The sequence below is a fragment of the Hyperolius riggenbachi genome, chromosome 2 (assembly GCF_040937935.1).
Source record: "Hyperolius riggenbachi isolate aHypRig1 chromosome 2, aHypRig1.pri, whole genome shotgun sequence".
Lineage (NCBI taxonomy): Eukaryota > Metazoa > Chordata > Amphibia > Anura > Hyperoliidae > Hyperolius > Hyperolius riggenbachi.
Window position 1 is genome coordinate 312,417,539 of NC_090647.1, and position 24,605 is coordinate 312,442,143.

The window sequence follows — 24,605 nt, forward strand, 5'->3', positions numbered from 1 at the left end:
TTCTGGGGCATAATTGGATCCAATAAGCTTACTATAGGGTTAGGGTCTCCTTAATCTGTGGTTATGGATTTGCTTGGTAATCACCTTTGTACATTCAGAAGATACCTGTGATCTACTTGAACTTTGTAAATAAGCTGTTAGTGATGTAACAGTTTTAGAGTAGACATTTTTAGTACATCACTGCTGTGAGAAAATTCTGTATTTAAAACATTTATAAAGCATCCTTCTCCCATTAGACTGTATAACCATGTCCCGGACCGGTAGTTAGTTGAATGTTAAGTTGTAGTACAGAGGAAAAATCTACATTGACAAAAATTCCAGGCTAAACTCCAGGCTGATCTTTTCGCAGAATCATTTGATCCATCGACTAAAGGTTCTAATGTATTTGGTCGGACCAGAGGGAGGCGAAAACACAGGGACGGATTTCCTCCACCCAAAAGAAGGGTAAGTAAGCACTTTTAAGACTGAGAAATACTTATGTAAATTTTGTAGACGGTCCAAATGACAGCATCAATAGCACTCTAATAACATCAAGTGTATTTTGATTCTTTTTCTCATTGGCCACACAGCATACAGTTGATTGAGGACTGCAAGCAGCAAGTAGTAACACAATGAATGGTGCCATTGAAATGCTCTGAATGTGTTTACATCGGAAAAACGCATGTGTACGCATATGAAAATGTGTAAAAGGATGCTTTAGGAACATGTGAAGTGTGTGCAGAAATCACTAAGATTAAAGTGAAGCATTCATTTTGTATTTTTTTTTCAACAATGTTTGTTCTTGTATTAGACATTCTTGTATTGGATGTTTTGATTGTTATGTGTTTGGATATCTATGCTTTGAAATTGGTTTTAGTTGGATGCTTATGCCTAAAATGAATATTAAACCAATGTAACATACACAGGCTGTGGCTTTTGTGAATGGTTCTTTCCTCCTTCAAAACAGTGAATACTAAATTAAATGAGCACTTTGGTGATCCATAATTTTCTTTCCTATGTTTTCTAAGGTCATGAGAGAGGGTAACTATGAGGTGCCCAAAGTGAGGGTGATAGGATCGTGGCCAGTGCCAATTCATCTCCCAGTAAGGACACTATAAAATGGGGCTTTAAAGCGGTATTGTCACCATAAAAATCAAATTTCAACAGCAACTGGTCTGAGTGTATTAAGTGTTAAAGATGCTAATCCTGCATTCAAAACTTGCAAAATGTTTTCTGCTGTTATGGTTTGTAGTTATCACATACTTTAGGAGCACTGGCCCTAGTGCCAAACCGTGCCAAAGAGTTGAATGCTGGGAGTTCTTTTTATCTATAGTATATTCCTCCTCTTCCATTTATTTCCCTATCTAGCTGCTTATCAGAAACACCCTCTGATTACTTGTGTTTACAAGCAAGGCTGAGGTGACCCAGTGATTGGATGTGTAAATAAAAAAATAGACAGTGTAGTTCCTAGTATACACCTCAGTGGGAGTGTCTGAAGACTCTGGGAGGAGGGCAGCTAATGAATACACAATGAGCAAAAGAAGAGAGGGGAGGATATGATGTCAGCATTAGCTTGGCAAGATGGCCACTGCCTAGAATAGAATTTTCAGCTTTTCCTTTATAAAATTCACAGGAATCATTATGTGGATAGCACAATACATCTGTTATGTAAGTAGAAGTAGTATTTATCTACTTATATATGTGTTTTTTATTTCTAGGTTAGCATGGGTGTCGCTTGTTCTTTAAGCATTATTGAAGCTCCAACACAAAGCTTAAAAACTAATTGTCCTTACTGAGAGTTTGGCTGCCACTGACCCCAATGGTATCTCCTTCACTTTGGGTGCCTACTGACTAGTTTCTCCTGGTATGGGGACACAAACCAGGGAATTCACTTTCTAGAGAGTGACCAGGTGCAAAGGTGAATGTCTACTACACACAAAAGGGGCCAGGTTAATATTCCCCATACCCCTGCATAAGTGTCACTAAAAAGAGCAAACTCTTCCCGTGTGTTGCAACCAAAGTCGTTAATATTTGCATTAAATATTACTCATAGAGACTCGCACATTTTTTAAAAATCTTTTTGCTCATGAAGCCAGGGAAGGCAACTCTTTTTACTGAGGATATGGCTTCACTGTAAGATTATTTATTTGGAGACAATTACTAAGGATGGCAGTGCTTTGGAGAACTCATGTAGCAACATGTGATCAGTTTGATGAGCTGATAGATTTGTAAGGTTCTGATTTGCTGTGATGACTTTCTCGTTTAATGCTGGGAATAAACAGTTTCTGCCATGCGTTTCTCCTCTCGATCGTTTTTGCCGCTCGCTTCTGCAGTCGATTCTCATCTTCCGCTCCTTTTTCTTATCTTTTTCCATTTACTTCTATCAGAAATCGAGCGGCAAAAGAATCGAAAGGGAGATCGGACATGTCTTATCACCTAAAAAATGGACCGTGTATTCCCAGCGTAACGCATGATCATGACCAGCAAATAACAGCCTTACAAATCAGCTGATCAAACTGATCACATGCCTCTCCATGAGTTCTCCTAAGCATTGTCAGCCCTACCAATTACAGTACAAATGACAATACAGCACTTATTCACACTTGCAATTTATTAAAGAGAACCTGTACTAAAAAAAAAAACCTCTCTGGGGGATACTTACTTCGGGAGGGGGAAGCCTCTGGGTCCCAGTAAGGCTTCCCCGTCCCCTGTAGCTTAGGGGAATCCAGCGCTTGCTGCCCCGAAACCTCCCGACAGGCTTGACGAGCAATTGTATATTTATCAATCCGCGATCCAGCGCAGGCGCACTAGCGGCTCTTCGTTCGGGTAAGGCGGAAATAGCTGAACCCGATCGTATCCGCTCTACTGCGCAGGCAAAAAGGGCTTGCCCCTGCGCAGTAGGGGGGGGATCCGATCGGGTTCAGCCATTTCCATCTTAACCCAAACGGAGAGCCGCTAGTGCCCCGCCACGGTCCAGGGGGCTGCAGCGCTGGATTGCTGAGACACCGGAGGAAGGGGGAAGCCTCGTTGGGATCCAGAGGCTTCACCGTCCCAAAGGTGAGTATGCTCCAGAGGGTTTTTTTTAACATTACAGATTTTCTTTAAAGTGAACCAGAGGTGAAAATAAACTGACAAGATAAACCATTCTATTTATCCTCCTCCTCTTAAAAATGACTTTTATAAGTATCCCGAGGTTTTCTTTTATATTTAAACATTTCCAAAGTAGTTTGAATGTTTTACTATCTCTAATCAGTGGCAGCCTATTAAGTGTCCCAGAGTTAGAAAAAGGTCAGTAGTTCATGAATTTTATCTCTTCCTGCCCTTAGAAGTTGTATTCTGCTAGGAAAACTTTTATGGCTGTAATTTTGCTCATCAGTGATGTTTACTTTATTCCCGGCAAGGTACAGACAAGACAGAAGCTGTCACTTCCATGCCTAGAAATTAATTCTTTCAGGAAGCAAAATAAAACAAGTTTAAACAGCCTGATTATTAATAAATACTTTTTTTTTACTGTACATAAACTTATATCTCATATCACATATGCTTCAGGTACACTTTAAGCAATGTTTTAAAGGGAAAGTACTGTACTTTCAACTTTTATTAATTTAATGCAAAAAAATAGATCTTAATTTTTTTTTTCTTTCTTATTTGCTTATTAGAACTGTTTTATATACCACAAATGAAAATGTGGTATGTGGAGTTTCAACTGCTTGTCTAATGCTAGGTATGCACTAAATACAGTGTGTAGTAGGTCACGTAAAGGATTTATCTCTTCCAGATAATGATTATTACGCAATCTACTACTTTGCACTAATAGCTTTTGGTCAAGGTCAGCAGCTGCACTACTGCAGCTGCTAGCTTTGCACTGTTTATTATTATTATTCATTTTGGATTTATATAGCACCAGCATATTCCCTGGTTGTGATCGATATTTAATTTGATATTCTATCATATTATCCATCATGAATACGAACAATAACTGCCAAGACTAGCATAGACAAGTTTACTCTAAAGAGAAGAATTAGTTACCTGGTCTGGGCACTTTTTATTTTGTAATGTTAGAGGCTTGTTTACTGCAGAAGTTACACCTCTTTTATCTCAGGTGGTAGCAAAAGGCTAGTGTGAGGATTTTGTACACCTTATGAAGTAATGGCTAGTCAGAGGGTAAATTGTGCTACCAAAAACATGCACACAAAATCAACATTTCAGCAAGAGCTTCAAAGAGACGTACAAACTCAAATATTTATTAAATCCCTAAAGATCCTGTGTTTCTCGGACACATTTGGATACACTTTCTCAAGGCAAAGTAACAATACAGTTAGCCTATAGGAGGACAAGGGCATTAGCTGCTGCTGCTGCACGAGCGTGGTTGCTATCCTTTGGGATAACTGTATTGTTTATTGCAACTTGAGCCAGGAGCCCAAACTTGAAGCTGAACTGTTGGATTTTTATGGAGTAATCATTTTTAACTGCTTGCATGAAAGTTGACTTTAAAAAGTTCCAAGTGGAGCTGCAACTTGGACACCAGAAACATCTATTTGTAACATTCCATAATGATAATAGAAACATTTTAATGGTTATAGTATTGATTATGAAACCTATACAGCCTGTTCCTACTTGCAATCTGGTTCCATTCAGGGACGTGGTTTGCAAGTTGAGTCATGCATTACACAACCTAAAAGGTGGATAAATTCTTTACTTTCAGACAATTCTGGATTTAGATATAGTACGAGGGGTTGCTGATAAGTTCCTGGCTATGCCCAGAAAGCAGAGCGCCTGAATTATGAAATAACACAATTATTCAACATATTCCTCCCAAGACCAATGCACTTGGTACAATGCAGTTGAAGCTTTTCTCGACCGTTTAAAAGTCCTTTGGTTAGGCCTCAAACTAGCTCTCAGCAGCATGTTCAATGTCAGAAATGTCCTCAAAATGTTTCCCTTCAGGTGTTTCTTCAAGTTCAAGAACAGATAATAGTCCAAAGGGGCAAGGTCAGTGAGTGGGGGGAGGGTTAACCATTTGGAAACCCAGGGTGTTCAATTGAGCAGCCACAACGCTGTCCGTGTGCACAGGTGCATTGTTCTTTTGGTAAATTTTTTTCACTGCGTTTTGTCTTAATTATCTCCTTTAGCTGTCTGGTGATACTAGAGCCTTGAGGTAGGTAGTCTACCGACAGAATACCGTCTTTGCCCCAGAAAACAGTCACCATTTTTGGGCTAATTTCTGGGTATGGAACTTTTTCGGCTGTGGGGACCTGATGTGGGGCCATTTTTTTTTTTTTTATTATTTTTTTTTACCGTTCCTTGGTTTCAGGATCATAGATGTGGAGCTAGGTTTCATCCTCAGTCACTAACCTAGCCAAAAAAAAAGGCTTTTGCAGCTTCTAAACTCAATCCTCCTTCTTATCACTCTTCAAACAGTTTGGCACCACTTTGCTAAAAGTTTTGCACATGTGTAGGACAGTGATAATAAAAAACACGCTCCTGTGAGATGACCATTAAATGGGCTACCTATTTTGCAGATATTTGTCAGCCCTTAATCAGCTCATGGACAGCATCCCTGGATACCAGGTCAATTGAGTTTAGGGAGTGCGCACTGCAGGGCTCAACTTCAGTGGTGACATGCTCAGTCTTGAAATTACATATCCAGGTTTTGACATTGCTGTAGAAAGGACACTTCTTCACCAGTGTTTGACATCTCAGTGTGAGTGTCCTTTGTTGACCTTTCCTGGAGAAGCAAAAACTTCATGACGACCCATAATTGCAATGACATGAACCTTGCTTGTGCCTCTGCCATCACCGCTTTTGACTTAAAGAATGGCTGATATTTGCGCAGTTACATACTAAGATATGAGACTGTCATAATCCCCCACACTCGTTTTTCTATTTCATCTGGAAGGGGGCAAAGCCGGGAACATATCACCCCCTCGTATAAACAATATTTTTGGCTTTTTCAGTGTCATTTAATGTATTTTAAATAACTTAAAAATCGTTTATAACATACTCTAGCCTGTATTAGCAAAAATATGTAATAGCCAAAACAGTACAGCACATTTTGTACATGGGGACAACTTTGTATGCATGAGATGTTTGTAACTGGAGTAGATTGTAAGTAGGGACTGTTTGTATACTTAAACAGTTTAATTAATAAATATATATATATATATATATATATATATATATATATATATATTTTTTTTTTCTTTTAAATCTGTATAGTGTTGACATCTTTACCAGCACTTTACAGACATATAGCCTTGTCGCTAACTTTCCCTCAAAGGGTCTCAAAATTGAAACATTAACGTAGTTATGTGTCCATCAAATGCTAAGGTTACATTTTTTAAAATGTATCCCTCTTTATTAGCAATCTACTTTGAAAAATTGGTAATACAGCTTGTTCTTCACTCTGGGACCTAGTAAATGAACTGCCTAGAAAAAATATTTGAGTACACTTGAACAATGTCTATTCAACTCTCATTCCCTGCAGTGTCACCTCTAGTATCAAGCTGCATGCTGAGGGGCAATACTTATTGAATGTGTGCACACACCTTAAGGATTTGATATCACTTTGACAAAATGCTACATTTTGATGACTAGGTCAGAGTATCTTCAAATTGGCAGGCCTTTAGGAGTGGTTCCTGCTATGCAGTGGTTGAGATCTACCAAAATGGTGTTTGGAAGGACAACCACTGACAGGGCTAGGTTGGCTGGTCCAGTTCCACAGAAGAGCATAGTTAACCATGGTACACACCTACAAGGACTGTCGTCTGGGAGGGATTGGGAATTAATGTTAAGTTGACACAGTAATTACATGAATGTCGTTTTCTTCTAAGTCGAGGTATCTGGAGGCATTTTTAACAATTTATACATAAATTACATAACTGAAGGAGGTTAAGGGAGGTGCCAGTTTATTAAAAGAGGAGACTGGACAAGGGGCTTTTAATAGGAGCCTTTACTGATATCACAGTAAGTGAACACATCCCAGGTAAGATTAATTTGAACAAATTTACAGTAATTATTTTTTTTCTATTTTGCTTTTTTTTTTTTTTTTTTCTTTTTCTTTTTAATTATATATAGGGTCGCAAAAAGTCAGTGGTAGCTGTGGAACCACGAAACCTCATTCAGGGATCTTACCCCGGATGTTCTGCTTTGGGCTCCACTTTAAAATATATGTATGGGGTAAATTCATGGAAGAATTGGGTACGGTGGAAAAATTCTCAAGAGGAGCCAGAAGATATAAAGTTTGGAGGTAAAATATATGAAGTATATCAATGCATTTATGTAGAACACCTTAGAATATTGGCACTGATTTTAACCACTTCCGGAAAGGACCACTCTGGCCCCTTTTAAGGCCAGAGCAGTCTTTTCCCTATTTCGTTTTGTGATTGCTGTGATTGGCTCACAACAATCATGGGCTGGCTCCTGACTGAGATGTGGAATCACTGCGGGTGCAGTAACGCATGTAGCGGCGATAGCAACAAGATCACGTGGCGGGGAAGAGTGAAATCTACGCTCTGGCAGGAATAAGCAGTCACCAACAATACATACATTTTAAGGTCTGGAAGTGGTTAATAACTTGGGTTTAAGGTATTAGTAGCCATATGTTTATTTTGTGAGTTCTATGCTTTATGTCAGGCGAGGTCTTATGATGATGCTGTACTTTTCTCCCATTCTTCACTTTCTAGTCTTGTTTTTTTCATTGGCCTGTGGTTTTCATGGTGGCACTATGCAAACATGTTAAACACAAAATGTTTTAAACTGTACGGCAACATTTTGCTCTCAGCATTCTCCGAGTATGTTGGCCATACCATAGTGTGTTACTGCATTTTTCAAAAATTTGTATGAACCGTTCATTTTTTTTTTTTTTTTTTTTTTTACACAAACTGTGTAATTTGCAGGTAAAACCTTCTGACCTGAAACTTCAGTCACTTTAAGCAGTCACTGATGATTTTGTGTCCAGGGTTCATGTCTTGATTCCCTTGATGTTTTGCCATTGCATTTTCTGAAGCTAGCTGCTTTTGATATTTTCTGCCAATTCCTATTTTACATCAGCCCCCCACCCCCCATAGTGAACCATGACAGGATGGTTCCAGCTCTTCCCCACCTTCCTCTATGTCCAAAAATGCATGCTGGACATAGGAGCTATGTCCATGAAAAACCCATCGCCGCGGCCAATTGCGCATTCACTCGGGGTACTCGTCGCCACCCATTAGCCCGGAGATCAATGAATGGGAACACAGTTAACAAATAAAAAATAAAAAAAAATTACAATTAAAAAAAAAAAAAAAAACCCTATCTCTACTGAGGAAATATGTGATGCCATTTCTTCATTTCCAGCCTCGAAAACTCCAGGCTCCGACGGGCTACCCATAGAATTATATAAAACATTTGCCAATGACATGGCCCCTCTCTTTTTAAAACTCTTTCAAAACATCTCAAATACAGGAGAATTACCTTACTCCATGAGAGAAGCAATTATTTCTTTAATCCTCAAAACAGGTAAAGACGCCACCGAATGTAGTTCTTACAGACCCATTTCCCTAATACAGACGGATACTAAAATCTTAGCCAAAATACTTGCCCGCAGGCTCAACAAAGTAATTACATTATTAGTACACCGGGATCAAACCGGCTTTATACCGGGTCGAACTGCTGCTATCAACTTACGACGCCTATATATTAACCTGCAAGCCTCTCATGATAATATTGGCACACGTGTGTTGCTATCCCTTGACGCCGCCAAGGCGTTCGACACAATTGAATGGAATTTTTTATTTGCTACCCTACGTAGAATGGGATTTGGGCCAAAATTCCTCAATTGGGTCTGTATACTTTATACCAATCCAGTAGCAAGGGTCAAAGTGAATGGCTGGCTCTCATCCCCTTTTATACTGCAACGCGGAACCAGGCAGGGATGCCCCCTATCCCCCCTGCTTTCTGATCTGGCAGTGGAACCGCTAGCTTCAAAAATACGTACCCACCCTGGAATTCGAAGCTGGACTAAAGGGGATCTACAAGAAAAAGTAAGCTTGTATGCAGATGACATGTTGCTGTACTTGGCTGACCCTGGAGAGTCAAAGGAGGCTGCTTTGTCCACAATTAACGAATTTGGTACATTTGCAGGGCTAAAGATTAACTGGTCCAAGTCTGTATTGATGCCTGTTGACATTTTCCCCCCTTTGGAGAGTCATCTACAATCCCCCCTTATGTGGGTTAGCTCATTCACATACCTAGGCATAATAATTGCACGTTTACCGCAGGAATTTATGACACTTAACTTAGGCCCCCTTCTTGGTACAGTTGCTGGCAAACTCAGAGCATGGGAAAAGCTACCTCTTAGCGTTGTGGGCAGAGCAAACCTTTTTAAAATGATAATTCTACCCAAGATTCTTTATGTTGCCTGGCATTCTCCCACTTACCTCTCCCCTGATGTTTTTACTAAATTAAATGCCCAGATCACCCAATTCATATGGTCTGGACAACGACATAGACTAGCTCTTGCAACCCTTCAAAGTCCAAAAGACGTTGGTGGTATTGCTCTCCCGAATTGCCATGCCTATTACATTTCTGCCCAACTCTCCCATCTTTATGATGGACTACGTGAAGGTAAATCAATGTTGCAGACATTACTATTCTCCTCCCTCCCATGTAACTACACGAATCCTCTATACAATCTACTGAAAGGGCAGAAGGGTATAGCCCACTTTAGATCACTACCTACTACATTACAACAATTACTCAAGGTATGGTCACATGCTCATAAACTTCTAACTATTTCTGGGCCCATCACACAAATCCCTTTGTGGGAGAATGCCAGGTTACCGGAATTTGGAAAGCTGGAAGGCTATGGCTTCTGGATTGGGAAAGGAGTCCTGTACTTACATAATATTATACAAAACAACTCAATCAAGTCATTCTCCCAAATGGTCACAGACTATAACTTACCCACCACTGCATTCTATAAATACCTACAACTCAAACATGCCTTATTTACTCAATACGATAATATACCTGTCTCCCCTGAAAGCTCAGACATTCTTAAATTACTACTAGGCTCCTCCCCGAAACAGCTCATTTCTGCATTTTATCACTCCCTTATACTATCCTCTGCCCAACTCAAGGCCCACAAGTGCAAACTGATGTGGGAAGCTGACATAGGTGATATCTCTGATGACTGGAATGAAACCCTCGAGAAGGTCACCCAAATCTCACCTCACAAACCTGACCGATTACAATATCTCTATGTTCTTCATAGAGCTTATCTCACCCCAGTCCGCCTTGCCAAATTTAGAATGGGCTACTCTCCCCATTGCACCAAATGTGTAGTAACCCCAGGTACCTTTTTCCATATGATGTGGTTCTGCCCTAATGTTAATACTTACTGGCAACAAATCATCAAATTTATGCACGATCATATGGGCTGCCCAGTAGAATGCACCCCCCAAATATGCCTATTAAGCATATTTCCAGATGCCTTCTGTGACAAATATGCAAAACTTTTACTACTAGCTGTCTTACATCTGGGTCGTAAACTACTAACCAAATACTGGATCACCGCCAAGGTTCCCTCATGTGGTGAATGGATTAGGGCAGTCAACTTGGTCCTACCCCTAAGGAAAGCGGTAGCGCAACGCAGGGGCACAATTGTTAAACATAATGCTACATGGTCCATTTGGACTAACTCTAGGAGAACACAGCTCTCATGATGTGGTTTTTTGTGTTGGGGCAGATTTATGTGATGCTGATTGCTAATGATGAGCTTCGATAAGTTGTCAATAACCTGTTGTCATAAAATACTGGTTGCCTAAATTGCTTAAACAATATCTGTTATATAGCACAGTCCCACAATAACTGTTGTTCGCTTATATATATGTTACTGTTTATTTTTTGATGTTGAAAAAAAAAATTGAGCTTTGTACCAAGAATTTTGGAATGATAATGTACCACCCTATTTTCTATCTCAATAAAGCTCAATGTTGGAAGAAAAAAAAAACCCATAAATAGTTACCTTCGGGTCTGCACACTTTTTAAATACGCATGTAAAGAGGGTATATTAGAATTATTTTTTAAATGATGGACTTGTAAATAGTGATGGACGCAAAACTGAAAAAAAAGCACCCCTTTATTTCCAAATCAAAATTTTGGTGCCATACATTGTGATAGGGACATCATTTAAATGGTGTAATAACTGGGATGACGAGCAAGTAAAATACATGGGTTTTATTATGCTAGCATGTATTATTTTAAAAGTATAATGGACGAAATCTGAGAAATAATGAATTTTTCCCATTTTTTTTTTTATAATCTCTTTAAAATGCATTTAGAAAAAAAAATCTTAGCAAAATGTACCACCCAAAGAAAGCCTAATTGGTAGCGGAAAAAACAAGATATGGATCATTTTATCATTGTGATAAGTAGTGATAAAGTTATTGGCAAATTAATGGGAGGAACGCTGAAATAATGCATATGGTGAAAAAACACTAAAGGCTGGAGTGGTTAAAATATAAGCATCTGCCAGTGTCTACATTTTTAGACAAAGCCATTACCCCATACTTTGTGTTTGCAAATATTATCAGCATTTCAGCAGAGATCTGCTAGTGTTGGTGTAACCCCGCAGAAGTAGTGGGATATGTTTAAAACACATTTAAGCAGAAATTGGCACAGACTGCAGTTTGTTTTGCGATCAGTATGAGCACTGCATAACAGATTGTATATACTGGGGATGACATGCCTCTTTCTTAAAACACTGTGTAAAAATAAATTATGCAAGAACATGGCATAATTTATAAAAGTTATTTTAAAAGCACTTAATTTTGAGCACACAAACACCTTAACCACTTAAGGACCGCAGTGTTAACCCCCCTAGTGACCAGGCCATTTTTAGTTAAATAGGCCACTGCAGCTTTAAGGCCAAGCTGCAGGGCTGTACAACGCAGCACACGAGTGATTTTCTCCCCAACAGAGCTCTCTGTTGCATAGTTACATAGTTATTTTGGTTGAAAAAAGACATACGTCCATCGAGTTCAACCAAAGGACAACACCAGCCTGGGGTATGATCGCTCCCCCAGTGTTTGTTTGTTTTTTTTATAAATATTTATATTTTTTAATAAAATCATGCTTTTTGAAATTAACATTACTACCCTCCCTCCCCCCGGGCCAGCCAATCAGCTTCAGCCTATCACAGCGGATCGCTTCCCTGTGTCCCAGGGGGACAACCGTGTCACACGGCTGTCCCCAGTACAGCGCTGCTGCGGATCGCAGCGCTGTGCAAAATAATTAGATGGTGGTTTCGCCGTCTAAGTCTCCCGAGCGGCAATCGCGGGGCGGAGCTCCGCCCCCGAGCAGGAGATGCGCAGCCTGCGCGCGATCTCCTGCTAGCCCCATAGACAGCCATTCACGCCAATGGGCGTGGAGCGGTCCTGGGGCTGTTGCACTGCTCACGCCAATTGCCGTGGAGCAGTCGGCAAGTAGTTAAAGAAGAAAATGTATCTCACTTTATACTGCTAAACGGGGAGACTTTCCCTTACTTTAAATTCCTATTGAGAATTAGATAAAAAGAAATGGTAACAACTGAAATTACAGTATGTACAGTGAATAAAGCAGTCTTGCATATATGTTTTCTTCTTTGATGCATACCCATACATATGCCTTTCAGAATACGTAAGCTTTTGCTACTTGTAGTTGCCATTTGCATGTTGTGGACATTTTTGTTATATGTGGACACCATGTGAGTATCTAACTTTATTTTTAAATTCGGTGCAATATACATCTCCATCATATTGTTTTCTCCTAGTGCGACCTGTAAAGTTAAAGGAAGACATTCTGTCATGCACCTTTGCAGAGTTGAGTTACGGTTTGTGCCAGTTTATACAGGAGGTACGACGGCCAAATGGAGAGATATACAGTGCAGACAGCATCCTGTACCTGTGCCTTGGAATTCAGCAGGTAAATAGTAAAATGTAATAAAACATCCACTGCTGCCAGTATCTGTTCTTATAGCTAAACTGCTGGATCGTTTGAGACCCAACACATTGTGGGCTAATATTATATTAAAAAAAAATCAGTAACTTTTGTGTAGAGTTGAAGGTGTAGTCCAGGGGTGCCCACACTTTTTCAGCTCGTGAGCTACTTTAAAATTTGCAGAGTCCAGGAGATCTACCAACATTTAGGTAGCAGGTATACGTGTCTTCAGTATAGGTAGATAGGTATAGGAGCCTTCAGTATAGGTAGCCAGGTATAGTATAGTTAGGTATAGGTGCTTTCAGTACAGATAGCTAGGTAGGTGCCACTCACCTCCCTCCAGTTCCAGCGGCGGTGTCTGGGGCTCCTCCTGGTCTCCCTTCTTTCAGCCGCGATGCAAGTGCAGATGGGCACTCTAATGAAGACTCCGGAGTCCGGCGAGCGAAGGGGGTGGCAGGCAGCGTGCATTGACGCATTGTGCCCAGCACCGCCCCCAGCTATGACGCCGCCTCTTCCGATTGGCCAGCGGCTGGCAGCAGATTCTGACAGCTGCCGGCCGCAAAATTTTACATGACCAAATAGGCGGTCGCGATCGACCTATTGGGCACCCCTGGTATAGTCTAATTAATCTTGTTGGAACTGCTATGCTACCTTCTCCCTGATTAGAGACCCAGATCCAGTTTTTAAATATAGCCATTTAAAAACAAGTTGAAATCAGAAACTGGATTGGTTACAGTGAAATAAATTTAGATATCTAATAAGATAACAGCCTGTCATTATCCTCATCATGTGCAATTACTTAGGTAATTTAGGTTTGTTTGTCCAAAGTTATGGTCACAAGAAAAATAATTGCACAGGCGTTCTAAATTGCTTTACCTTGTATAACATACATTGTATTTTTTTCTTGCAGTATCTTTTTGAGAATGGACGGATAGACAATATATTTATGGAGCCCTACTCCAGGTTTATGGTGGAACTTACAAAGCTGTTGAAAAATTGGCACCCACCTGTGTTACCAAATGGTAAATACACATACACGTTTATATGTATTAGGGCCAGTGCATACCAAAAAGCGCTAGCAAAAATTTGCGTTTGGGGAAAAAACGAATCACTTTGGTGTGCACCATCCCATTGAAATACATTAACCAAGCGCTTTTCAAAGCGCAAGCGTTATTAAAAACGCTCAAAACCGCTCTTGGTGTGCACCAGCCCTGAGTCAGTAGCTGTGGGTGAAGAACAAAGGTGCTATTAAGGGTCTGTTTTATTTATTGTATTTATAAAACTCCAACATATTGCGCACCGCTGGACGTTAGTTTAGGTTACAGACAATATTTAGGGGTGACATACAGCAATATGACAATACAGGAATACGAGAAAAACCAGATCACGCGGCACAGTGAGTACAAGGTAATGCAGTCACTGGATGGGAGCATGGAGATTAGGCAATTTTGAGTTCACTCAAATGCATAGCATGGGTGCACAGTAATGGAGGTGCATGATCAGGTAGGACACAAAAGGAGGAGGACCCTGCCCAAAGGCTTACAATCTAGAGGGAAAGGTAGGGGAACAGAGTTCAGCTGCGGGTTTAGAGCACTTGTGAGGGGGGTAGGCCAGAGTGAAAAGGTGAGTTTTAAAGGCCTTCTTGAAGATGTTGGAGGGGGCTGCCCTAATGGGTGGAGGTAGGGAGTTCCATAGTGTTGGAGCAGCTCTTGAAGTCCTGGAGGTGTGCATGGGACTGGGTGATGCGGGGGACAGTCAGGCGAAGTTCATTGGAAGAGCAGAGTGTGCGGCTAGGTGTGTACCTCTGAGTAAGATTGGAAATGTAGGTTGGACAGGTTTTGTGGGCAGATTTGTCGGTCAGACACAGTATCCTGAAAATGATTCTGTGCACATGGACACATAACATTAGCTCCCTTGTGCGATTGGTAAGATGCACTGTCTTTCCCAGGAGAGGAAGTTAGGATGTGTGCTCCTAATCCATTGATAGGTTTGATGCAATGAATGTGTTTGCATGTCTGCACTATGCATGTTACAGGGCCAGAGTTAGGACACCTATGTTTACCTGGGTACTTCTGCGCAGTATAGGTGATTAAGCATAAGAATGCATTCTTTTGTGAACTAAAACCCTGGCTTTTAATTTAGCTGTAGAGATAACAGTTGTGCCTGGATGAGTGAATCTGTGAATGCAATTGTTTGAATATGATTCTGGACTGGATAGGAAGCCAGTGGAGGGATTCATGGAGGGGAGCTGCCGTGGTGGAGCAATGGGAGGAGTGGATGATTCTGGCTGCCGCATTCATGATGGACTGTAGCGGGGCTGTTTGGGTCATAGGGCATTGCAGTAGTGTTTTATAGCTGCCTTTATTTTCTTTATTTAGGTTACTTGTTTTCAAGGATTGAAGAGGAACATTTGTGGGAATGTAAGCAGCTTGGTGCCTATTCGCCTATCATCCTCCTCAACACGCTTCTATTCTTCACCACCAAATGCTTTCAGCTTAAGACTGTGACTGAACACCAGCAACTCTCTTTTGCCTATGTCATGAGACGGACGAAAACTTTGAAATACAACACCAAGACTACCTACCTGCGTTTCATGCCTCCTTTTCCAAAACAAGAGCTGGAGCATGGTGTGTTCCTTTTAAAGCATCGAGTTACTACTTTAGTAATAATATATTGCAGTTTTTCTTTATTTAGTTTTTCTCCTCAAAACATAACAAAACATAATTTTGGTTAAATATAGAGTACTGCACAGATAGTTTAAATGGATTTATTTAGACAGGACTGAAGTTCAAGTCAATAGAGATTTTTTTTTTTTTTTTTGCCGCAACTAATGAAAGTCCATAGGAATTTGCATGCGGCGTGCAGATTTAAGCTGCAAGAAGTTTTTTTTCCCCCATGCATGTGAAAATGCAAATTATGGCAGAAGTGCGATTCTCCATTGACTTTGATTAGATGTACGGGGTTTTTGCACATTCGCAAAATGCACTCCAAGTGTGAACCCTGCCTAAAGGTTGTTTTATGGTTCTCAGTTGGGAGCCCTGACTTTGGGTACAAAAGTGTTGTTATAGTACTTTCATGAGAAGTTTCATGGTGTTTTAGTATATTAGTTCTTTATTGAATTTTTGTCCTGTGTAAATGTCCTGCAAAGTTATTTTTTCAAAAAGGTTATCTGGAAGTAGCTTTTAAAGAGACACTGAAGCGAAAAAAAATGATGATATTATGATTTGTATGTGTAGTACAGCTAAGAAAAAAAACATTAAGATCAGATACATCAGTCTAATTGTTTCCAGTACAGGAAGAGTTGAGAAACTCCAGTTGTTATCTCTATGCAAAAAAGCTATTAAGCTCTCTGACTAACTTGGTCGTGGAGAGGGCTGTTATCTGACTTTTATTATCTCAACTGTAATTGAACTGTTTACTTTTCCTCTGGCAGAGGAGATGTCATTACTTCACAGACTGCTCTGAAAGACTCATTTTGAATGCTGAGTGTTGTGTAATCTGCACATATTATAGAATAATGCAATGTTCGAAAAAACACTATATACCTGAAAATAAAAGTATGAGAATATTTTCTTTGCTGCTAATCTTCTAGTAATTATTCATAGTACACAACCAATTCATTATATCATATTTTTTTTTCGCTTCAGTGTCTCTTTAAGGACCTATTTTTATTCAAAATATGTAAATCTTGTGTCTAATGGATGTCTACCTCTGCAAAATCCTTTGGGTAAAACTCTCTTGTGTGCATTACAGAAAAGGCTGCAGGTGGTAAACGAAAACGATTAGAAGAAGAGGATGGTGGTGGGCAATTCGTAATGGAGATGGCTGAGAACACAGATAATCCACTCAGGTGTCCAGTCAGATTATACGAGTTTTACTTATCCAAATGGTAGGTAAAATGTTTTTAAACCCTATTCAAATGTGAGATCAGAAACATCTGTAATTCGTTTATGTCTCATCAATGTGGAATGCCACTTGATATACTTATATCAAGTAGAAAGAGAAGCCGATCTTATTTTTTTAATTTTGATGTCTATTCTGGTTTCGGACATGCCCTATCACTTCATGTTTCATGGACTGTTGTTTCCAGTAGCAGGAAGCCAGCAACTCCTCTTCACTGTCTGCACAACCTGCAATAAATCTTTGATTACAGTTTATAATTGGTTAGCTACACTATGGATAAGATATTTTTTATATTGGCCTCAATTCACTAAGATTATCTCCTGTCTTGAATAACGTTTCTGAGCTGTGTCTAAAGTTATCACCCCATGGTGATAAGGCATGTAGTGAACTTAACTCCTTTGTCTTTAAGTTAAAGGGAGAAATCTTAAGTTAACATGTCAATCCTTAAAATAACTAAAGAATTCTAAAGTTAAAAACGGGCTGTTAATGAACTGCATGTGAAAATAACTACAGAGGAGGAAGCCATGGCCTCCAATCACTAAGATCATGCTGGAGATAAGATAAGAGGAAAATTTACCTCCACACATTGATCTTGCCTTAAGCAGGCCATACACTGGCTCGATTCACGGCCGTTTCGACAGCAGATCCGATCCTGGGATCGGATCTGCTGCCAATCGCTTGCGCTAAACGCACCCGCCGATCCGATTCCCTCCCGAAATCGGATCGGACCGTCGATCGCGCCGTGCGGGAAATTACCCTCGATCGCCCGGCGGTAGGAGCGCGTCGCTTGCGGCGTACGATTCGGGCCCGATCCGAGCATGTATACATTACCTGAAGCTGGCTCCGGGGTCCTCTTCTCCTCGCTGCACCGCATTTCCGCATGTCCCAGTGTACGCTTATACTTCCTGTGTCACTCCGGTGACCAGGAAGTTGAAATAGAGGGCGCTCTATTTGAACTTCCTGGTCACGGAGTAACACAGGAAGCGCCGGGATGGAGCAAGAACAGCGGTGCGGTGCAGTGCGGAGAAGATGCCCGGGAGCCAGCCTCAGGTAATGTATACGGGGGGGGGGGGGACAGGCGGCAGGAGCAGCTGAACAGATTGTGATCGGTTTCAGGCTGAAATCGATTCACAATCTGTTTGCAGTAAAGGCAGCCATACGATCCCTATCTGATCAGATTCGATCAGATAGGGATCTGTCAGCTGGTCGATCTAATGGCACATCGACCAGTGTATGGCCACCTTTAAGGTGTAGAGATAAGTTTTCACAGAGAGAGTTATCTTATCACTTCAGTCCTTAAGTTTCCTCCTCTGTAGTTCTTTTCACATGCAGTTAATTAACAACCTGTCTTTAACTTTAGAATTCTGGAGTTATTTTAAGGATTGAAGAGTTAACTTTAGAGATCTCTCCTTAACTTAAAGGAGTTATCAGGCAAACTAGCCCAAATGGGCTTTACTCACCTGGGGCTTTCTCCAGCCCCTTGCAGCCGACTGTCCCACGCCGACCGCTCAGCTCCCCGCCGCTGTCCCGGTCTGGCTGCCCGTTATTCAGGCTGACCACGGGGTCAGAACTACTGCGCCTGCGCTGTTCGCCCACATGGCCGTGATTGACAGCGGCGCTTTACACAGCCGCAGTAAGGCCGACCTGAATAACGAGCGGTGAGACCGGGACAGCGGCGGGGAGCGGTTGGCGTGGGACAGTCGGCTGCAAAGGGCTGGAGAAAGCCCCAGGTGAGTAAAGCCCATTTGGGATAGTTTGCCTGATAACTCCTTTAAAGACAGAAGAGTTAACTAGGTTTGCCTGAGGTAAAATGTTTCCTGAATACTACATGCCTTATCACCATGGTGATAACTCTAGAAACGTTATTAAAGACAGGAGATAAGCTTAGTGAATTGAGGCCTTAAAGGAGTACTATCGATTGAAACGACTTTTTTTTTTAATACTCTATATTAGTGTACACATTACCACTAGTGCTAAGGGCACTTTATTTATTCACCCAGGTCTCTCTCTCGCTATCCCTGCTTAAAAATTCATTTCTCACACAGCTCATAGTAGTTTGGGTCACCCTGAGCTGCTTGGTTACTCTGTCACACAGCTCACAAATATATTTCACTGTGTCACTCACAGCATGCAACAGACATGAGGAGAAATAGGCTGATCTGAGGTGGTAACAGGTAACTAAATGAGCTGGAATATTGCTGGAATATAACTAGCTATACCAGGAGTCTGTGTTTACACTCAGACTGGCTGCCTGCTTGAGGCATTCACTCCAGGCTGCATCCACTTTACAAGCTGCTGAGAGGGGCAGACCACTGTCTACAATTAGCATTATTAGTATCTTTATCAGTAAAGAGAAGCAAAGATAATAAACACACATTGCTAGAATCTTTAACCCCTTACCACCATATCAACAAGATTCTTTCAGCAAGGTGATAATTAAACTATAAACTGAGGAGTTGATAGCATCTCCCCTTTGCAGAGACATGGTCTAGCCCTCTGGGAGCTCAGTATTAGATACATTTTGTATCCAACACTGACGCCAAAACTGACGGAGGATTTTACAGCTGAGAGGAACAGCTGTGTGAGGAATCAAATTGCTCCTAGTACTTGCCCTAATGTGTGCTACAACATACAGCATTTAAAAATAAATGCATACATCGATAGTATTCCTTTAAGTTTTCACTGCGATATGCATTGTAATTAAACCGTCTACACAATCAGCAAAAACACGTGCTCTGAAATGCAACAAAAAATACACACAGTAGAAACACAGGCCTGTGTCTTAAATTGTGCCTGTTCCTCGTCTGAACACATTTGCGTGCTTCTTTTGCTTCTGTCCACCTTTATGCTCATTTCAGTAACTCATCAATGTTGAATGAGGACAGAAGTTCTAAGATCATAAGTTTCTTCTATTAGCCAACTGCCATTAGACCAATGTCCTCTCGCCAATATTACGTGACTAGCGATTATGACAGTTGGACAGAGGGAGCAGCTTAAAGAGACTCTGAAGCGAGAATAAATCTTGCTTCAGAGCTCATAGTTAGCAGGGGCATGTGTGCCCCTGCTAAAACGCCGCTATCCCGCGGCTAAACGGGGGTCCCTTACCTCCCGAAATCCCCTCCGTGCAGCCGGGGATCTCTTCCTGATTGAGGCAGGGCTAACCGCCGCAGCCCTGCCCCACGCGCGTCTGTCAGCGCGTATCTCCGCCTCTCCCCCGCCCCTCTCAGTCTATCGATGCGCCGCTGATAGATGCGCTGTGAGGCAGGGCTGCAGCCGTTAGCCCTGCCTCTAGGAGCAGCAAAATCTACGACCAATGTGGTCGTTGATTTTGCGGGGGGGGGTTGGGGGTGAAGGGACCCCCGTTTAGCCGCGGGATTGCGGCGTTTATGAGCTCTGAAGCGAGAATTATTCTCGCTTCAGTGTCTCTTTAAGGAGGGACTCCAGTGAAAATAATGTAATAAAAAAGTGCTTCATTTTTACAAAAATTATGTATAAATGTGATTTAGTCAGTGTTTGCCCATTGTAAAATCTTTTAAATCCCTGATTTACATTCTGACATTTATTGCATGGTGACATTTTTGTTGGCAGGTGATGTAGCTGCTGCATGTTTTTTTGGCAGTTGGACAGCTGTAAACAGCTATTTCCCACAATGCAACAAGGTTCACAGACAGGAAACTGCCAGGAGTACCACGGTCCTCAGGGTTTCTTGTGGGAAGGGTTTCACCACAATATCAGTCATATAGCGCCCCTGATGGTCTGTTTGTGAAAAGGAATAGATTTCTCATGTTAAAGGGGGTATCCGCTACTGATTGGGATAAAGTTCAATTCTTGGTCGGAGTTTCTCTTTAAAGAAGAACTTTAACTCAGGATTAACTTTATCCCAATCAGTAGTCGATTCCCCCTTTCTAATGACAAAATGTTTACCTTTTCTTGAACAGATCATCAGGGACATCTGTATGGCTGATGTTGTGGTGAAACCCCTCACACAGTATGATGTTAGTGCCATGGCCCTGACAGTTTGCGGTCTGTGAAGCTTGTTGCATTCTGAAAAATAACGTCTGTTTCCAACTGCCAAGCAAGCTATATCTCCCTCTGTGCATAGAACTCTCAGTAAATGACCTTTCCGTAGAGATCACCTGGCAGGACTTAATATGTCGCCACCTGTAGGGTCAATTTTACAATGTAACTCGGGGAGGAAAGATTTAACGACGGGCAAACACTTTCTAAATGAATATTGTATAAAAAAAAAGTAATTTTATTAATTCTGTTATTTTCACTACAGTTTCTCTGTAATAGTATAAAAAGGGTAGAGTACTCCTTTACAAATCAGGTTCGAGTGTCAATGCATAAATTGCTGGACATAAGTTCACTTTAAACAACTATTTTGACTAGTGGTCTATCTTGGCAACTTTTCTGCATTTTATTTAGGTTTGTTTGTGCCTATCTTGATAAATCCATTCATACGTTTCTCCAGCTGAGCCAACATTCCTTTCTCTGTTAAAGTTTTCACTCACCTGATATGTTGTATTCCTTCTTGTTAATGGTAACCTTAAGTCTCCCAAAAAAATGACTGTTACTCACCTGGGGCTTCCCTCAGCCCCCTGCAGCCGATCGGTGCCCTCGCCGTGTCTCGGAGATCCTCCCGTCCTTGCCGGCGACCACTTCAGGTTTCGCCGTCAGGACCCGACAGGCATGGGAACGCGAGTGAGGCTGCAATAGCAGCATAGGGAGCGATATTGTGGCTGGGAACGCGAAGAATCACTCGCGTTCCCATGCCTGTCTGGTCCTGACGGCGAAACCGGAAGTGGTTGCCGGCGAGGACGGGAGGATCTCCGAGACACGGCGAGGGCACCGATCGGCTGCAGGGGGCTGAGGGAAGCCCCAGGTGAGTAAAAGTCATTTTTTGGGGGGGAGACTTAAGGTTACCATTAAGGCTCAGGTTTTAAAAAGTATTTTAAAGGATGATTGTATGTAATAAACGGATATGTGTTTCTGTGAGTTTTTCCATTTATCCAAGGCGTTTTGAATCAGGATGATACCATTTATTGGCTAACTTAGAGATGGATAAACGGTGAGCTTTCGGCATATAAAAAGCCTTCGTCGGACTGGTTCCTGACAAACACTGAAAAACACAGCTTATATACACTGACATACAGAGGAGAAACATTCTTTAGCAAACGTAAATGTAATTAGATGCCTCAACTGTTACTGAGGAGGCTTTCCCAGGCATCCTGGCTAAAGGTCAACAGTTCCCTCAACATGACATGAAGCAGATTCTGGTGATGGGGAGACATTGTAAATTCCGAGTTCAAATTGTAACTGGGCCTCTGTATGTCAGTGTATATAAGCTGTGTTTGTCAGGAACCATTCCCACGAAGGCTTTTTATAAGCCGAAAGCTCACTGTTTATCCATCTCTAAGTTAGCCAATAAATGGTATCATCCTGCTTCAAAACTCCTTGCTTTTACGCATGGCTAACACGGTACAACACTCTACTGCTTCCATTTATCCAAGTCATGACTCACCCGAGAGTAACTTCAACTGGATACCTTTTTTATATCATAGAAAATGGTGTTATACTACAGAGCACTTTCTTAAAGGACCACTCCAGCAAAAAAAAATAAACAGTTAAAATCTGACTGAACCAACAGGTTTTAGACTAGTCCATCTCTTCATGGGGGATTCTCAGAGTTTTCTTTGTTTTCAAAAGCATTTTCCAAACAGCAGTATACTATTGTAAGACACCAGTCAGCCTTCCTACTCACTTGCACACTATTTTGGTAGTTAGAGTTCGCAACAGGAAATGCTTTTAACAACAAAGAAAAAAACATAAGAATCCCTCACAAAGAGATGGAATCAGTTCTGTCAGATTTTAACTGCTTACTTTTTTTGCTGCAGTGGTCCTTTAAGTTCAAATTAGAGAAGATTATATTGAGATGCACTCCAGCCAGCAGTCTAGCCATACACACATCCAACTTAATGCACAACCAACCGCACAACATGACCAACTGTACAACAAGTTGTTTACCTGACAAGTAATGTACACACATGCCAACCAACTAAACAACCAGCTCACTTAAATACTATGCATGCAAGCTAAATGACAAACTGCACAACATGTCCACATTCAAAAACAACAAAGTTGTTCAAAAGACTTGTACACACATTCCAACATGCCTGATGGTTGGTCAGATTGATCCTTAAAGTGAACCTCCGGACTAAAAATCTACTCAGCAGAACTGAAAAAGCTTGGTGTCTCTTTACCAGTTTCACAGCATCAGAACTTTGTTTTTCTTACCAAAGCATCATTTTTAGCTGCATTTTTAGCTAAGCTCCACCCATCAAAGAAAAAAAGCCCAGGCTTTTTTTCACTGATGCTGTGCAGAGCATGATGGGATTTCCTATGTTGTTGTTCACATTGCCTAGCAACTGGGAGAGGTGCTCAGGACACAGGACAGTTGGAACTGTGTCTCATGCTCCCTGTCACCTCCTTTCAACCAAAAAGATGGCTGCCATCATGAAATCAAACATTTGCCTGTTCTTTTAAAACAGGGTGGGTAAGAGATTATATTACCTATCTATTTTAGTTAACATACCGTATATACTCGACTACAAGTCGAGAAATTTAGGTCTGATCTACTTTTGTAAAGTAGGGGGGTCGACTTATACTCGCATCAGACCTAAATTTCTGACTTGTAGCCGAGTATCAAGCCACCCCTCTGATCTGCATTTGCTGAATTCTGCCACTGTAGTGCTGCCAGCTAGCCAGATTGTGCCCCCCTGCTCTGCTGATTTCTAGGTGCCACAATGCTGCTCCCCCCTGCAAGCAGGAGAATGGACTAACCCCCGCTCATTACTTATGCCCTTGAGCAGCAGCTGAGAATGTTACCTAGGCTGCGGGGGTAGGAGCTGCTCACTGTGCCTCATCTAGCTGGCTAAGAGGACTAACGCAGCCCAACAGAGGGATTTAAAGCTGCTCCTACAACCGCTGCAGGGGTAGGAGCTGCTCTAAATCCCTCTGATCCACCCACCGATCACTGTCCTCGCCTGCCTGTCCCTGATACAAGCAGCTTTTCTTGACAGGACACCGGCGATTTAAGCTCCGCCCCCCGCCAGCCACATCACTTTCCCATGCCCAGCCTGTCTAATTGCTGCTTCCCCCCCCCCTGAAGTGTCAGCGCGGTTTATACAGCGAGTGCCGGGGAGAGAGCTGTGTTAGTCCTCTTAGCCAGCTAGATGAGGCACAGTGAGCAGCTCCTACCCCCGCAGCCTAGGTAACATTCTCAGCAGGACACCGGCGATTTAAGCTCCGCCCACCGCATCACTGTCCCATGCCCAGCCCGTCTAATTGCTGCTCCCCCCTGAAGTGTCAGCGCTGCTGATACAGTGATTATAGCGTCACTGTGCAGCGCCAGGGAGAGAGCAGCGTTATTGACCCTACGGTCAGCAGGTATCAATCCCAGCCAGATCTGAGGCAAGATACCTGGAACAAGTAACCCTTATCATCTACAAGCATATAACACTGTGCTGCTGTTAATGTTATGTATTAACACATTAACAGCAGCACAGTGTGGGGAAGATGCATGGAGATCATGCAGGGTCATTTGCTCCAGGTATCTTGCTTCATATATGTAAAAACAACATATAAAAATGTACAGTAATTTCCTTAAAGGATTATTATAAAATATATTTAAAAAATATATAAAATATATTGAAGAAAAGGACGACTACTATATGTGTGGGGAGTTGAACAGTGGGATGACT

At 41.6% G+C, this 24,605-nt stretch overlaps 1 protein-coding gene across 3 annotated transcripts in view; it reads left to right on the top strand.

Annotated features, from left to right (window-relative positions):
* Positions 1–24,605, top strand: part of ZMYM4 (zinc finger MYM-type containing 4) — a 116,977-nt gene that overhangs the window by 86,200 nt on the left and 6,172 nt on the right. For all 3 annotated transcript variants that reach the window (XM_068269106.1, XM_068269107.1, XM_068269108.1), the window contains 6 exons: positions 350–444; positions 7,057–7,228; positions 12,773–12,924; positions 13,850–13,961; positions 15,318–15,566; positions 16,693–16,828. In XM_068269106.1, the coding sequence (XP_068125207.1) occupies positions 350–444; positions 7,057–7,228; positions 12,773–12,924; positions 13,850–13,961; positions 15,318–15,566; positions 16,693–16,828 (916 nt within the window). The remainder of the gene's footprint in view (positions 1–349; positions 445–7,056; positions 7,229–12,772; positions 12,925–13,849; positions 13,962–15,317; positions 15,567–16,692; positions 16,829–24,605) is intronic.